Source organism: Gymnodraco acuticeps, unplaced genomic scaffold (assembly GCF_902827175.1).
Source record: "Gymnodraco acuticeps unplaced genomic scaffold, fGymAcu1.1, whole genome shotgun sequence".
In the NCBI taxonomy this organism is placed as follows: Eukaryota; Metazoa; Chordata; class Actinopteri; order Perciformes; family Bathydraconidae; genus Gymnodraco; species Gymnodraco acuticeps.
Genome location: NW_022990583.1, coordinates 1,815,685 through 1,832,202, shown reverse-complemented (window position 1 = coordinate 1,832,202; position 16,518 = coordinate 1,815,685). Strand labels below are relative to the sequence as shown.

Below are 16,518 nucleotides of genomic sequence, written 5' to 3'. Positions count from 1 at the left end.
ATAAAAGAAAAACGGTGTATATTTTTGGTCAACTAAATAATATAAAATGCTACCATTGTAGTAAAATACAAAACACGTAAGCCGGTCGTAAATTATATTTACACACTGACTTTCATAAAGGAGAAAGTGTTATTTAGCTCCTGGCAGTGATTGAGGACAGTGGCTGTTGTTGCTTAGTAACGGAATGCTGACCCGCCCACCGGACTGTTTAGCTCGTGCCAGTCTTTTTTGCAGACATGCGTTCATATTTAAAACTTCTTAAAAACGAAGTCAAAAGCTAATTTAGGTGAAGGTGTCTTGAGTTGTTTTCCTTTTTGTTGAAGGAAGTAACAAAGGCCCCGCATGTCGTTGTCGTAGAGCAGTCATGTCAGACGACGAAAGTGTGCCTGGTTTTCTTGAAGACGACAGAGTAAAGTTTGTCGAGGCTAAAGTGTGTAGCCTGCTGCAGCTGCACCGCCAAACATGGGACAAGAGTGCGGTCAACGAAGAGTTCCAAACCGTGCTGAAAGACTTCTTCGAAAAGAAGTCTGTAATGTATTTCTCTTCTTCCAAAAAAGGAGGTCTGGTTGCTTCTAATGGGGTAAGGTTGTTACAGAATATCCAATAAAGCTAAGCTAGTGTCGTAGATAACGAAGACTGTTTACAATTGACTTGCAAAGTTGCAAGCTAGCTAAGCTTAGGACAGACCGTGGAAAATCCATTGATTGACCGATTTGATTTACCTGCTTGAAAGTGTCAATTTGTAGTACAATCACGTGATCATTTTTCGAATGCAGGTCCCAGCTGGTGCTCAAAACAGGCACATCTATATTCTCAAGAAGAGAGTGGCCCTCATCACCTCTGATAACTGCAGGGAACTGCTGCTCTTTGGCCTCCAGTCTCCATCACCACTGCTGCAGCTGTCAAGCACAGTGGAGCAGGTGATTGTTAAACCCTCCATCATACACCCATCTCATAAAAAAGCATTCTGTTGTATCTGCTCTCAGTTTTTGTTATGCATATTTCTAGCTTGCCTTTATGAGAGCTGGGTGAGAGTATTCATTATGTGTCTTTTCTCAAGGTATGTGTTCCACTGTTGTCAAACAACAAAAACCATCACACGTGGCCAACTTTGTTGTCTGAGGACATCATTCGACATGTTGAGAATATGTGCAGTAAGACATCAGTGGTCCAGGGACAGGTTTTAGGGAAAAGTGTCCTCCCTATCCCAGCTGCGACAGATTGGGTGGAAAATGCATTCAGCAACTTCAAAATGTAAGAAAATACATCCATTTTGATTTTGTATCTGGATTACAATTACTGTTATTATTAACAAACACTCAACATGTGTTTTCACACACAGGTATAATAACTATGACAGGGCACTGGCTCATGCCATAGAGAGCCAGGTCATCAACTGGAGCAATATTATCCAGAAGATTTTAAAGGAAGATTCATCAGACCTCCTCATAACAGGCAGCAACCCAGGGCCCGATGCAGAGCTGAAGTTTTGGGCTTCAAGAAAGGCCAATATACAGAATGTTTGTGATCAGGTATGCTCCCTCCCCTTTACTAAAAACAATGATTTACTTGATTTTCATCTCCTGACATTCCATGATGTGTTTAACATGTTTGGTACTTTCCATTGTAGCTTCAGAGTCCAGTTGTTCAGAAGATGGCAGAGATATTAGAGATGATGGATAGCAGTTATTATCCCGCAATCAAGACTCTAATTGGAAGTGTAGTTGACGGTAAGATTAGTTCTCTTTTTAAAGCCAACTACATGTTGTAGTTTGCACCTTGTCAAATATCTGATTCACAGCATAATGCGATCACTCAAAACCTATTATCTCTGATAAGGTGGTTTTATTTTAAAACCTTGTTTTTCTCAATCCAAAGCACTTCAAGAAGCGAAGGACATTGACCTTTATCTACAGCCGCTACACGCACAACTGATTCCACTGGAAAAGGAAGGATTTCCTAACTTGGAAAAATTCACCCCTGTACTTTTCCACACATTGTTCCTAATCTGGACCAACTGCCAATCTTATCAAAGACCGGCACGCATTGTGGTGCTGCTGCAGGAGCTGTGCAATCTGTTCATTGAGCAGGTAGGAATCCTCATTTGAAACACCCCTAGTTATGAATGACACCAATTATCACATACATGTGAAATTGTTGTTAATATGATTGGACACAGAGCATGAAAACCTGTCAATTATGCTGTGATGTTGTTAGTTTAGCTTTATCTTGGCTTACTGTACGATCAAATTCACAGAATTATATAAATCTTTCCTCCTCAGGCTTCTACATACCTCTCTGCAGATCTGCTTCTCAGAGAGGATCCAGAGGAAAGTCTATCTATGGTAAAGAGAGTGATAAAAGTCTTTAGATGTTTTAAAGACAGTTACCAAACCCAGAGGGAGAGGTTGGCCCACTATGTGAAACATGCACCCTGGGATTTCCCATCCGCCATGATTCTTGCACGTTTCAACCAGTTCTTTAATCGTATGCTACAGCTGGAGGTGAGATCATATTTGTTTTGCCACTTTGAGGTTTTATTATTTTGTGGTTTTGTTTCCTATTACAAAATGTTATCTTTGCAGGACTTGTTTGAAATCATGCTGGACTTTCAGAGGATGGAAAAACTAGAGTTTGGTGGACTTAATGGCAAAATCTACAGTGAGAATGCTGCTCAGATGTACAAAGAATTCAGTAACCACTGCCAAGTGCTGAAGCACAGTGAAAACAGCCCTTATGACTTAAGCTCTCAGGTGAAATTGCTTATTGAGATGTCCATGAACAGCCATTTTATGTATATATAATGCATGGTTTTACATTTGTGTCAATCTCCTAATACTGTTCAACTTTGATCCACTCAAGGATTTTGAAAACGAGCATAAGGATTTGAAACTGATGATTGTGGACTTTGAATGCCGCCTTGCCAGCCTTATTTGCTTGGCCTTTAAGGATTGCTCAGGACTGGAGTCAGGATTTAAAGTAAGCTAAACTAGATTAAAGTATGATAATGATACAATATTGATAAAGTGAATATTGAGGAACGGAGCTTTCAAGCGGGAAACCAATCTCTTTGTTTTTCATCCTTTAGCTGCTAACTATTGTTGGACCCTTCCTGGAGAGAAGACAAATCCGACAGATATTCAGTCCCAACTACCTTATTCTGCAGCAGCTTTTCAGAGAAGAGCTGGAGAGATGTAAATGCCATTTTAAATCCAAGCTCAATAAGGTACTGAAAAAAAAAATCAATATTAGCAATATGTATTCAAGGCACAACCGGTATTGTACATGCAACAACTTTGTTCCATTTGGTCTTTGTTTACAGATGGAGAGTGGTCTGGGTAAGAACATGGCACACACATCTGGAGCACTGAAGTGGGCGAAAATGCTCAGAACACGCATTCAGACATCATGGGAAAAAATCAGATTACTGTTTGACATGTAAGTAAACACACTATTTCAGTGAATCAATGAATTAGATACAAACAGTCAGAAAGAGATACTAAGACAGAGATACTACTGTAACAAACAGGAATAGACAATCGTGCTGGGCCTAAAAATTGCGATTGTCTCACAATTATGCAATATTTCCAGGCCTGCAAGAGGTGGAGAATTGGCAAAGGAGTACCACATGTACATGGAGATGTTGAGCCTTCTGGACAAATATGAGGAGGACATTTACTCTGACTGGCGTAACGGTTTGGAAGAGGCATGCCTGATGAACCTCAATCAACACCTTATCTCCAGAAATGCCTCATCTGACCTGATCTCACTCAACTTCAATCCTAAGGTAATTGATGTTATGTCCCTGCAAAGTAGAGTGCCCATTGTGCAGCCGCCCCCCAATGCTAAATCATTATCTAAATGACCGTAAAACTGAAGATGTACTCCTGGTAAGTGAAAACACATATCCATCCTGACATCCATGTTTTATTTTACAGTTATTTAATTTCTGTTGTTTTATTCTCCAAGGGTTTCTATTAGTTGAGACAAAACATTTGACCTCCACCCTGCTGTGATGATGTCTATACATTAGTTTATTTTCTCTCCTTAGCTGACTGAAGTCTTGAAAGATGTGAAGTATATTCAGACTCTCTGTGAGATCACGATCCCCGCAGCTGCAATGGCAGTTTTTGAGAAGCGTGACATGTTCACAAAGGTAAGGAAAAAATATGTGCTCACATACACTTATGCACACCTGTTTGAGTTAAACAATAAGCACTATGTATCTTGTTTATCTTGTACATTGTCTGCACATCAGAATATATTGTTTCTCCACCCTTCCAGTATGTGAGCAGTCTGCAGCTGTTGGTACAATGGTACAATAAGCTAAAGCAGACGGTGCTGGAGGTGGAACTTCCTCTCGTCAGAGCGGAGCTAGAGTCCATAGACGTGCAGTTGACCAGGGCAGAGAGTGAGCTGACATGGAAGGATCCGGACTGCTGGAGCTTCATCAGCACCACCAAAGACCTGGCCCACAACCTGGTGGGTCGAGTCAGTAGAGCCAAGGAAAACTGCGAAGCCATCCAGTCCATGATGAAGGGATGGAGCAAACAGGCCATGTTTTGCAGAAAGGATAACAAGAAAGGCTCGCTCATACAGCTGGAGGACAGGGGAGACCGTGTCAACAGGAAGTACAGCTCCATGAAGAAAGATGGAGACTCTATCCACAAGCTGGTACAGGTGTGTTTGCATGAACTAAAGTATTCACTCTTGTACACTATAGATGTTATGTGAATACTTGTGTTGCACTGTAGGTAATCACCAAACAACGTGAAGTTATTGATGTAATTCCAGAACATTTTAACATGTCTTAGAGATATGTATCTTCATCAGAAGGCCTGTCACGATAATTAATGTTGTTGGACAATAAAAAATAAAATAAGTTTTTTTATATATATATATATATATATATATATATATATACGCGCGGAGTGTCCTGACCTGGCTGTGTCATGGGCTGTGTGTGAGCCCTGCCCCTCACGGCGCGCCTGGGCGGCAGCCACAGCGCGCCTGGCTAAAATGCTGGTCACACCCTTATGTAAACAAACAGGCATGTAAACGGCAATTTATCGAGGTCAGAAAAGTTATCGGGATCAAATCAAGTTTTATTTATATAGCACTTTTATAAACGATTTTTGGTCGAGCCAAAGTGCTGTACATATAATAAAAATAGCCTACAGTAGAGACACTTTACAGCAAATACAACAGCACAGATTGTTCAGAATATCAGTATGAGAAAAACGACACCCTCTATCCTTTTTATTTATCGTACGATAAGTCAATTAATTGCTTATCGCGACAGGCCTATTCATCAGCTCAAATCACAATAGCATTACAGTTCACTGGCATTTTAAAACCTTGCTTTTTTACATTTCATTTGGGAATTTGTGCTTGTTATGGGCTTGGATTTAGTTTTCTTATGATAAAACAAAACGGATACGGTAAATAACATATATCTAACATAACCGTTATCTCTACTTTACAATTAATAGTACTTACTGTAGTTCATTGATACCCTTTCTAGTTTAATCAGTTAAGTTTGACATATTAGACTTAACATATAATTGTATTTTATATATTTTTAAATGTCCCAACATGCCAAGCTGTATTTATTAGGAAATGTAATAAAACCACTCAAGCTGTCAATTTGATCTATTCCTAAAAATCTAAACGGATTACATTACATGTCACTTGTTAGACGCTTTTATCCAAAGCGACTTACATACTCAATACTGTGGGCAATCCCCACGGATACAGTTCAGAGTCAAATAATTCAATTTTCTGTGCTTTCCATTTCAAATATCCTACATTTTCATCAGGATAATAAGGTCCATTTCCACGCTGACCCTGAGTCAGAAGCATGGCAGTCCTACCTGGAGCATGTGGATGAGATGGTGGTGGAGGGGCTCTTCAGCTTCATCAGCCACTCTCTGCAGTTCTTTGCGAACAACATGGAATCGTGGCCGAGCCCGACACCTCTGTTTGAGTCTCAGTTGATGCTCAGTAGCTCAGGAATGGTTTTCCTCCCCTCATTGGAGCAAGATGCAGGGGACGGCCTGTATGAGCTGATAGAAGGACTGGTTGGAGACATATTCAAGACTTCAGTGAATATCAACAGAATAGCTGCTCATCATAGCACGGAGAGCTACCAGGTAATCTGCGGTAGACTGGGATTTTAAAATCTACCACTGCCTCTTAACTCATTATAGTGTCTTCTTCTTCAAACAGTACATTACCCTTATGTTATGTGTCATGTAATATAACTCTTACAGGATCTAATGGATGACATGCTGGATTTGTTGGACCTGAGGCAAGAAATAATGGAGCGAGTGGAAAACGTCCTCAAGGAAGCAATAAATGACCAGAGAAAGTTTGACTGCTACACCCATCTGTGGCAAGATGACAGGGCTGAGTTCCTCGGCCAGTTTCTGCTGTATGGGCGTGTCCTGACAGCCGAAGAGATGGAAGCTCATGGCGCTGATGGCCTCCCTGAGAGCCCGCCCACAATTGATAACTTCAAAGAACAGGTGAAATGCTCTTTTAAATCCTGATTCATATTTCCCATACATGGCTGGTGAGTTAATTGTTAGCTGTTTTGTGGTCTTCATTTTACAGATCGATTATTATGAGGATCTTTATGCTGACATTTCCAAACTTGAAGACTTCAAAGTGTTCAATGGATGGTTTCGGGTGGATATTAAGTTCTTTAAAGTGAGCCTCCTTAACACTGTGAAGAAGTGGAGCTGGCTTTTTAAAGAACACCTCTTGACCTATGTCACTAACAGGTACATTTAGTTTATGCATGGCTTTAGATGCATACTAAACTGTAACATCACTTATACTTACTGTACATGTTTTCCCTCTCAGTCTCGATGAGCTGCAGAAGTTTGTCCGAGCCACTGTTGAAGGGCTAGGCCAGCCTGTGGCTACTGGAAACCACCGTGGCCTGGTGGAAGTGATGAGTCATCTGTTGGCCGTCAGAGACAGACAAGCAGCCACAGACAAGATGTTTGAGCCTTTTAGAGACACAGTGATCCTGCTGGAGCAGTATGGAGTGATCATACCAGACCAGGTCCATTCTCAGCTAGAAGTAAGACATTGAATGGTTTATTGGTTCCTATTTGCATGCTACCTTCAAGAACATATGTGATACTTAATTATAATTTATTCACAAATTATTTTCATTTTGATCTTTGAAAATCTAAATAACTCTCTCAATAGGAACTTCCTGAGAAATGGAGTGGGGCAAAAAAATTGGCCTTAAAAGTGAGGCATGAGGTGGCTCCCATGCAGAATGCAGAAGTGATGGTGATACGGAAACGATGCATGACGTTTGAGGTGAAGTCGCGTTTATATACAGCTTTAAGCTGTTAGAAGCTTTTGATTTTATATATATTTTAGCTAAAACAAATAAAGTAATACTTCTTATTTTTCAGGTGAAACAAAGCAAATTCAGGGAGATGTTCAGAGCAACAGCGCCATTCAGATACAATGCTGTGCGACCCTACATCAGTCTGGAGAAGGTAGGAGTTCAACCTTGACTTGATTATAATAATATTGTATTATACTATACACTTTGGATAACAATTACCATGTGTTGTTTTCTAGTCTGAAAAAGCCGTTCGAGACATGGAGAAGGAGGTGGCAGAGTTGCAGGAGTCCATGAATCTCTTCGATGTTACTATTCCTGACTACAGAGACATCAAGTCCTGTAGGCGAGAGATCACGGTCCTCAAAGAATTATGGGACATTGTTGTGTTTGTGCAGGTGAGTTGCTTAATATATACTGTATATTTAAAGTCTCTATTCTGGAGTGAAGGGAAATCCAGCTGAAGGCCTCATCCCCCCCAAACTTCAATGACCCAAAAACTCAATAACGTGTCCTCTTAGGAGCCGTCATTGATCCTTTGAATACCCTGTCGCCTCTAAATGTCCCCATTAAGTCCCCTCAGCCCATTGACCCCTCTGCATGCGTCTTTATCTATACAGAGCAGTGTTGAAAACTGGACAATGACCAAATGGAGGCAGATAAACGTGGACCAGATGGATGGCGAATTGAGGAGGTTTGCCAAGGTGAGGTCACCAACAGTGCTGCATCACACCAGCATATCTCTCCTGCTGCCTTGCTGTTATGCACCGTTGCTATTTGTAACAGATGCCTTCTAATAACTAATTATGTTTACCTGCCTTCTGTTTGTGTAGGACATACGGAATCTTGACAAAGAGGCTCGCATTTGGGATGTGTATTCCGGGTTAGACCTTTATGTAAAGAACCTGTTGACGTCACTGCGGGCCGTGAGTCAGCTACAGGACCTGGCAATACGAGAGCGCCACTGGGTGCAGCTAATTAGAATAACACAGGTGCATTAACACACACATCAGTGGTCCTGCTATAGAGCATTGTTTTGCTTGCATGATAACAAATTGACACTTTGCATCATGACATTAATTATTTTATAATAGATGGACTTCACTGTGACGGACAGCACCACTCTGGGAGACCTCTTGGCTCTGCAGCTCCATTTGTTGGAAGACGAAGTTCGCAACACTGTGGATAAGGCAGTCAAAGAGATGGCCATAGAGAAGGTTGTTCTGCAGTTAAATATATGGGGTCAAACACTTACAAATAAATTGGGATTTTGCATGTGGAAAAAAGTGACGACATCAGCGAGGAGCTAACTTTTTATACACATGGTCCCTAGCTGAACTGCAAAAACCATGGAATGCAAAACATCAACTTTTCAGCATTGGGAGTATGTTCTTAGATTATCCAAAAAGTTAAAGAATGGTTTATTTAGCAGAACAAAAAAGAGAATTTGTATAATTACTCAAGGCACACTTCATCTAAAGTCATATAAGACATACAAATATATGTTTTTGTTATTACATTTGGTGTCTAAATTACCCCTACACCAAATGTATAATTTATAATTTAACCAAAAGTAAATGCAGGTTCAAACATATAACCATTATACTATATACTTATACTTGATTTCAGATTGTGACAGAAATAAGTAAAACGTGGGCATCGATGGAGCTTTCATATGAAGATCATTACCAAACCTCTGTGTCGCTGCTGAAATGTGACGAGGAACTCATTGAAACTCTCGAGGATCATCAGGTGAATATCTAAGCTGCTGATTTTATGTGTGATCTAATTTCATGGAATGCACAATGGCTGTGAAGCTCTCAAGATCAGTTGTCTGAGAGGAGCACTGATAGTTAAGGGCTGAATAGAGATGAGGGTGCAGAAAGGGGCCGCCCTGTCTGACTGTCTAACAGCACAGCTGAGAGAAGAGGGGTCCCTATTGAGTCTTTAGATTTATAGCTGCGGGAGGACACAGGGCATTGTTGCACTGCGGCGGTCTTTGTACATGTCCACCAGATGCATTGGGGGTTATAGCCAGCAATTAGAAGTCTTGCCACTTTAGTGCCTAGATCTTTGTGTAAACAGACTGTTTCCCTCCCCCATTTTAATGGCATGGCATGCTGATGAGCTTGAATATGCATTGAAATTAAACTGACACATGTTATGAGGTTTAGGTTATTAAGATATTACTTTCTCTGGCCATAGATTGGGTGGTAGTTAAGTGTATTTGAGTTTTGCATTGGATCAAATCCTTTTGAAAGACTATAACCATGTCTGCGTGTCTTCATCCTCTAGGTTCAGCTCCAGGGCATCTTTCAGAGCAAGCATGTGCATCACTTCCTGTTCCAGGTAGTGGAGCTGCAGAAACAGCTGACTGTGGCGGACTCTGTGCTGATGGTCTGGATGGAGGTCCAAAGAACGTGGGCCTACCTGGAAAGCATCTTCAAGAGCTGTGACGACATCTGCCAGCAGCTGCCTGCAGATGCACACAGATTTCAAGTTTTAGATGCAGAATTTCAGGTCTGCACTTATGTTTACTCCTCAGTCATGTAGTTATTCAAATACTATTATTGTAATCATGGTGATGATGGTTCTTTCAGGAGTTAATGTTGGACAGTGCTAAGACTAAAAACGTCATCGAAGCCACCAACAAATCTCATCTATTTGAGAAGTTAGAGGATCTGCAAAGAAGGTTCATTTTCATTTAATTCCATTTGAATTATACTGCTCACAGTTTGAGGTATTGTGCTCACTATTTCCATACTCTGTCTTTGAACAGGTTGTCATTGTGTGAAAAAGCCCTCGCTGAGTACTTGGAGACGAAGAGACTCGCATTTCCCCGATTCTACTTTATTTCATCTGCAGATTTGTTGGACATCCTCTCTAAAGGGAGTCGCCCCAGAGAGGTGCATACATGTAGCATTTCCCTTTATTTAGTTCATGTAACACACTTTAACTACTTTTTCTGTCATGAACAAAATAATGACAGTGTATTTCGCAGGTAACTGTCCACCTCTCAAAATTATTCGACAACATGGCAAATCTTGAGTTTGCTAAAAATGAACATCTGGATAATCCTAAACGTGCAGTGGGCATGTACAGCAAAGAGAGAGAATATGTCCCATTCCAGACTGAATGTTGCTGTAACGGGCCGGTAAGATTACATTGACTATCAGAAAATCTGTATTTGTTACGATATTTCACAAGACAACCTAACGAATGAAACGAATACTTCAGGTGGAGGCATGGCTCTCTTCTCTGGAGGAGTCGATGAGGGAATGTGTCCGCGGGCACCTGTCCGAGGCTGTGTCTGCGTACGAGGACAGACCCAGAGAGCAGTGGATTCTCGACTTCCCGGCCCAAGTGGCTCTCACCGGATCCCAGATCTGGTGGAGCAATGATATGGAGCTGGTGTTCAAAAGACTAGAGGAAGGGTTTGAGTCTGCTCTCAAAGATTACAACAAGAAACAGGTACACTGCATGATGCATTCACACACTAATAAAGATTTCAATGAAATGCAGCTTAGTTGATAAGAAATCTGACTGATCCAAAATAAGAAACATTTTTGTAAATATTTGCTTAATTTAATATATGATATACTTCATATTTGGGCCAAACTGCAGAGTGTTTAAAGACGACATAAATGTGAAAGGTGTTATGCTCATTTATACTCACCTAGTTATTAGAAGAATATTCAATATAAAATGTAATATTTGGGCAGCATGGTAGCGCACTTGGTAGAGCAGGCAACCCATGTAAATAAGAAAAGGTTAAACTCTTGATTAGTTTTTATTTCTATACACATTATTTATAAATCTATGTATATTTATTACAATGTAAAGATTAGATAATGTACGATCTGACTGGTTTCTGTGTCTGTTGTAAGTGAAATGGCAACTGCTAAAGATAATGCAGACATTTTCCATAGTGCCATTATAATGAAATCAGCCTGCTTGTAGGGCCCTGTTGTGGCGTATGCTCATAGTTGTATGATCACTCTTGTCAGATTCATCAGCACTATTTAAGGTTAGCTTGTCCTTGGTTGCTGTTTGAATAATCTCTCTCCCTTCAACGCACGGCACCGCACTGATTGGATCTGCTGTCATACAAGACTAGTGACAAATACAGGACATGCAGTGATGTTTTAGTCAATACAAGAACAAAAGACTACTTCTGATTGTCTGTTTCTTTCAAAATGCCCTCAGGGTCTGCATTAATACACCTAAAGTGCATGTTGTTCTGCATGGGTTTAAGATATAATGACTTTGAATGCCTTCAAATACAAGTGAAACCTGACGTTTGTTGCCAAATTAATCTCATGTGAATTCAAATTGGCACTCGTGTTTTTCTTTCTCCAGATTTCTCAACTCAACATGTTGATCAGCATGCTGCTGGGGGAGCTGAGCTCAGGCGACAGACAGAAGATCATGACCTTATGCACTATTGATGTCCATGCAAGAGACATTGTTGCCAGCCTCATTGCCCAAAAGGTTTGAACAATTTAAATCACCTCATAAAGATCATCTCCTTTAAGTCGGATACATGTAACATTGCATTCTAGTAATATAAAGAAATTCTCATCATATTGGTGTGGAAAAGATAATATCAGTGTTTTTTTAATTTATTTGATTCTCTATGGAAAATCCAATGAAAAGCATAGATTAGAACCTTTTCACTGTGTATTGACCGAGATAAACAAGAGAGGAATTTTACCCAAGGGATACAAAATGCTGTAAACTTTAGGTCTAAACTAAAACATGACAATATTTGAAATAGTTATGATCATTTGACTCCCTGCTGCCCGTATCTCTTGTGATATTATTACCAGCAGCTGAATCTGTTCTCAGGTCACCTCCTCTCAGGCCTTTCCATGGCTTTCCCAGCTGCGGCACTGCTGGTATGAGCAGCAGCATCAGTGCTTCGTTAACATCTGTGACGCCCAGTCCCCTTACTCGTACGAGTATCTTGGAAATACATCGCGTCTCGTCATCACCCCCCTCACAGACCGGTAACTCTGCCGTTTCATCACCTTTCAGTCTATGCAAGTATCATTTCATTACATTTTCTACATTCAGCGTGGCTAAACACAACATTTGTGTCTCTGTGAATGCTGGTCCCGTGGGCATGTTTAGGTGCTACATCACTCTAACTCAGTCACTCCACCTGACCATGAGTGGGGCCCCAGCTGGCCCCGCAGGAACAGGGAAGACTGAGACAACGAAGGATCTTGGCAGAGCCATGGGCGTCATGGTTTACATCTTCAACTGTTCTGAACAGATGGACTACAAGGTTGGACATTCAGTCAGAGGACAATTCAAAGTTATTCTCTTTGCTCAGTGTATGTCTTGATTATCTGTTTACACATGAATGCTAAATGTATTTTTTTCTTTTACATGTTCAGTCAATTGGAAATATCTACAAAGGTCTTGCCCAGACCGGAGCATGGGGTTGCTTCGATGAGTTCAACCGTATCGCTGTGGATGTTTTGTCCGTCGTGGCAGTGCAGGTCAAAACTATACAGGACGCCATTCGCACTAAAAAGAAAAGGTAACAAGTGAAGGCTGAATACATCAAGACTTCATGCTGTAAGACTGAAAACTGTGTTAATAGTCAGCTGCAAATATGGTTTGACCTCAGAAAAATTGCAACAAAAGGTTTCTCAACGGATTATTGTATTATCAGGTGTACTTAATAACATACTAAAAGTCTACCAAAATCTGACTACTAGAAATGTGTATTTTTCAAGATTGCCGAAATTTCTTAAAATACCCTAACTCCTTCATCATTTATGAAGTATTTTGTTGGTATAAACATATGTTTTGGGGGTCTATAAATCCATTGGACTTGTCCAAATTGCAATAATATGATTACATCATTTTAAAATCATACATTTTAAATATATATATAACCCTCCATGCAACCTCACAGGTTCCTGTTCCTGGACCAAGACATTGTGTTAAAGCCCTCTGTGGGGATATTCATCACTATGAACCCTGGCTATGCAGGCAGGACGGAGCTACCCGAGAACCTCAAGGCTCTTTTCAGGTGAGAGGGAAACCGCAGCTTCTTTTATAATGTGCCTTGATTCGGCAGGAAGTTCATGGTCTGCATTTCCTGTGTCCTGCCGTAGACCCTGTGCCATGGTGGTGCCGGACACTGAGCTCATTTGTGAGATAATGCTGGTGGCAGAGGGCTTCCGAGATGCTAAGCTTTTAGCCAGGAAGTTCATCACGTTGTATAGTCTCTGCAAAGAGCTCCTCTCCAAGCAGGTAGGAGAAATATTTTATAATTCAAAATGTTGGATTTGAAAACGGAGCATCCATAATAACGTTTTTCAGCCAACCCCGGAGCACAGTGATTCATGAAACCATTCAATACACCTTTATCTTTCAAAAGAATGATGTATGGAAAGTAATTAATTGTCTATTCTTCTTTGTTTGTTAGGACCACTATGATTGGGGCTTGCGTGCTGTCAAGTCTGTTCTGGTTGTTGCCGGGGCCCTGAGAAGAAGAGACAAGAGTAGACCAGAGGATCAGGTGACTTGCATGTGTTTGGCATCTTACAGCCACAAGAAGAGGAAGCCTCATCGTCTCATACTATAATCCACAATTTCACTTTATTTACCAGGTGCTGATGCGAGCGCTGAGAGACTTCAACATGCCTAAAATCGTCACTGAGGATGTGACTATCTTCTTGGGACTGCTTGGAGATCTGTTCCCAGGCCTGGAGGTGGAGAGAGAGAGAGACTGTGAGTTTGAAACGGCCGTCAGGAAGACAACGCTGGAGCTCCGACTCCAACCGGAGGAGACATTCATCCTTAAGGTTAGGACATGACATATACATGATACACTGAATACAATGCTTGACAAAAAGCTACAAATAATCTATTTTCCAACATTTCTTCATCAGGTGGTGCAGTTGGAGGAACTCATGGCAGTGCGTCATTCAGTCTTTGTTGTTGGAAATACAGGGACTGGAAAAAGCCAAGTAAGTTTGTATTGCCTTTTTTAAAAGTAAATGCTCCGTTTGTTTCGGTAAGGTACATCAAATGTAAGGTTTTGTTTATCCCTTCACCAGATATTGAGAGTCCTCCATAAAACTTATGTCAACTTGAAAAGAAAGCCTGTGTGGAATGACCTCAATCCGAAGGCAGTGGACAGAGATGAATTGTTTGGCTTCATCCATCACGCAACTCGAGAGTGGAAAGATGGTAAACGGAGACGGTTTACTTAGAAATAAGAACATTTAAAATGCAGGACAAGTGCTAACTCATACCACATGTAATCAGTACCTTGATATATTTGTTGTTAATTGTGATTTTGAATCCCTGTGTTAGGTTTGCTTTCATCACTGATGCGAGAGCAAGCAAACATCTCCCACACCGGACCTAAGTGGATTGTGTTGGATGGAGACATTGATCCGATGTGGATTGAATCACTCAACACGGTGATGGATGACAACAAGGTACCTCCCTCCTGTTCACCCATACACTAGTGTGCAACACATAGCAGCCAAGGTGGCATAGATAGAAAAAGATGTTTCTTTCCCCCTCCTTCAGCAATCACTTCCTGGAGTGTGAGTACTTGGAAATCTTTTTCCAGAGCAATGAATCATGTCCGAGTGATCTTGTACCTTTGAAATATTCTAAAGCAAGTCTGTCCAATATGATGAAATATGAAGGTGTTTTCGGCAGACTATTGTCCGTCATGTTGACCTTTCAAATGTTATGACTTTTGTAAACTGTTATGCTTTCTAACGTCTTTCAGGTCCTCACGCTGGCCAGTAATGAACGTGTCCCACTCACTTCATCCATGAGACTGGTGTTTGAAATCAGCCACCTGCGGACGGCCACTCCTGCTACCGTGTCCAGAGCAGGAATCCTCTACGTCAACCAGCAGGACCTGGGCTGGAACCCGTGAGTGACACAGTTTGTATTCACATATGATCAAAGCATCATTAACGTTTTCAATTCAATGCTTGAGCTTGTTTCACTTAAGTGATGTTATTGAGTGTTATTACGTTTTCAATGTATCCTCATATAACAGTTTGAGTTTTCCTATGAACGTCCAACAACCCAGGTGATCAGTTGTTCTGCGCAAGCTCCTGCACTTGGTTTAGTTTAAGAAAAGATCATGATTAGGGTCAAATAAATTGCATGTATGTAGCTTTACATGTTGGTTTTGGATAAGTAAATAGGTTACTTGGAGGCAGAAATGCAAATCCTAATGATCAGGTGGGTTAAATACAAATTATAGTGAAATACTTATTGTAGATAAAGTTACGAAACACTGAATAGGAACAGTCTGCATTGTTTCCAAAGACAAAGACACTGTTTCGGATCCTGATCAGATCAATACAGCAATATATAATGACTCCGTCTTCCTCAGGTACGTTGCTAGCTGGATTGACCAACGCGAACGGCAGACAGAAAGGGCCCATCTCACCATCCTGTTTGAGAAATACGTTCCTCGTTGTCTAGAACAGATGAGAAACTCCTTCAAGACCATCACTCCCATCCCAGAAAGCTCTATGGTGCAGGTACGCAAACACAAGCATGTTCATGTAATGTTTCTCCTATTCTATGCTTGAACAGTCAACACATCACAATGAAATCATTATTGTTTCCCCTTGTTCAGACACTCTGCGCTTTGCTCGACTGCCTTCTAACACCAGAAAATATTCCATCTGACTCTCCACGGGAGCTCTATGAGACCTACTTCACCTTTGCCTGCATCTGGGCTTTTGGGGGGGCTCTGTATCAAGATCAGGTATTACTTTGGTTTGATTCAAGTGGATGAAATTGAGTTTGGATTAACAACAAAACAAAAAACCGCCAACTATAATTCCTTATCAACATAAATAGCATATTAATGTAAGCATACTGTTGATGTGTACATTCTGACAAGGCAATGATACACTCTCTGTTTGTTCTTAATTCCTTTGGTGCTCAAAACTGTTTTCACTAAAGGACATTGTGCGTTTTTCATTGAAAATGTGGATCTGGGCATATATCTAGGACTGTTATACAAGTTTATTGGATAGTTTGTTAATTATCTTTGTAATAGTTGGCTCTACTTACTCCTCGAGTTGTCTTTGTACTTCTGGAAGGTATAAATATAGGGTGAGGGGCCACACGGGCCCTTTTGC

General features: G+C 40.9%; 1 protein-coding gene across 3 annotated transcripts in view; it reads left to right on the top strand.

The window, feature by feature from the left end:
- Positions 1-205: 205 nt before the first annotated feature.
- The window catches only part of LOC117554078 (dynein heavy chain 11, axonemal), a 42,943-nt gene continuing 26,630 nt past the window's right edge, over positions 206-16,518 (top strand). For 2 of the 3 annotated variants that reach the window (XR_004570218.1, XM_034228316.1), the window contains exons 1-44: positions 365-580; positions 777-920; positions 1,061-1,254; positions 1,343-1,532; positions 1,631-1,730; positions 1,879-2,090; positions 2,283-2,504; positions 2,586-2,753; positions 2,863-2,979; positions 3,089-3,226; positions 3,323-3,438; positions 3,592-3,787; positions 4,052-4,156; positions 4,285-4,680; positions 5,820-6,152; positions 6,273-6,527; positions 6,616-6,785; positions 6,868-7,090; positions 7,222-7,338; positions 7,437-7,523; positions 7,609-7,767; positions 7,990-8,073; positions 8,203-8,361; positions 8,464-8,586; positions 8,999-9,121; positions 9,665-9,889; positions 9,970-10,061; positions 10,149-10,275; positions 10,371-10,523; positions 10,607-10,840; positions 11,729-11,860; positions 12,218-12,378; positions 12,503-12,659; positions 12,772-12,917; positions 13,299-13,415; positions 13,501-13,639; positions 13,815-13,907; positions 13,999-14,193; positions 14,281-14,358; positions 14,449-14,581; positions 14,708-14,835; positions 15,138-15,286; positions 15,759-15,909; positions 16,008-16,139. Coding sequence is in view for 1 of the 3 variants with exons in the window: in XM_034228316.1 (XP_034084207.1) it covers positions 365-580; positions 777-920; positions 1,061-1,254; positions 1,343-1,532; positions 1,631-1,730; positions 1,879-2,090; positions 2,283-2,504; positions 2,586-2,753; positions 2,863-2,979; positions 3,089-3,226; positions 3,323-3,438; positions 3,592-3,787; positions 4,052-4,156; positions 4,285-4,680; positions 5,820-6,152; positions 6,273-6,527; positions 6,616-6,785; positions 6,868-7,090; positions 7,222-7,338; positions 7,437-7,523; positions 7,609-7,767; positions 7,990-8,073; positions 8,203-8,361; positions 8,464-8,586; positions 8,999-9,121; positions 9,665-9,889; positions 9,970-10,061; positions 10,149-10,275; positions 10,371-10,523; positions 10,607-10,840; positions 11,729-11,860; positions 12,218-12,378; positions 12,503-12,659; positions 12,772-12,917; positions 13,299-13,415; positions 13,501-13,639; positions 13,815-13,907; positions 13,999-14,193; positions 14,281-14,358; positions 14,449-14,581; positions 14,708-14,835; positions 15,138-15,286; positions 15,759-15,909; positions 16,008-16,139 (7,089 nt within the window). In the remaining 2 variants the exon portion in view is untranslated. Of the gene's footprint in view, positions 581-776; positions 921-1,060; positions 1,255-1,342; positions 1,533-1,630; positions 1,731-1,878; positions 2,091-2,282; positions 2,505-2,585; positions 2,754-2,862; positions 2,980-3,088; positions 3,227-3,322; positions 3,439-3,591; positions 3,788-4,051; positions 4,157-4,284; positions 4,681-5,819; positions 6,153-6,272; positions 6,528-6,615; positions 6,786-6,867; positions 7,091-7,221; positions 7,339-7,436; positions 7,524-7,608; positions 7,768-7,989; positions 8,074-8,202; positions 8,362-8,463; positions 8,587-8,998; positions 9,122-9,664; positions 9,890-9,969; positions 10,062-10,148; positions 10,276-10,370; positions 10,524-10,606; positions 10,841-11,728; positions 11,861-12,217; positions 12,379-12,502; positions 12,660-12,771; positions 12,918-13,298; positions 13,416-13,500; positions 13,640-13,814; positions 13,908-13,998; positions 14,194-14,280; positions 14,359-14,448; positions 14,582-14,707; positions 14,836-15,137; positions 15,287-15,758; positions 15,910-16,007; positions 16,140-16,518 lie in introns of all 3 variants that reach the window. The other variant, XR_004570219.1, reaches the window with a different exon arrangement.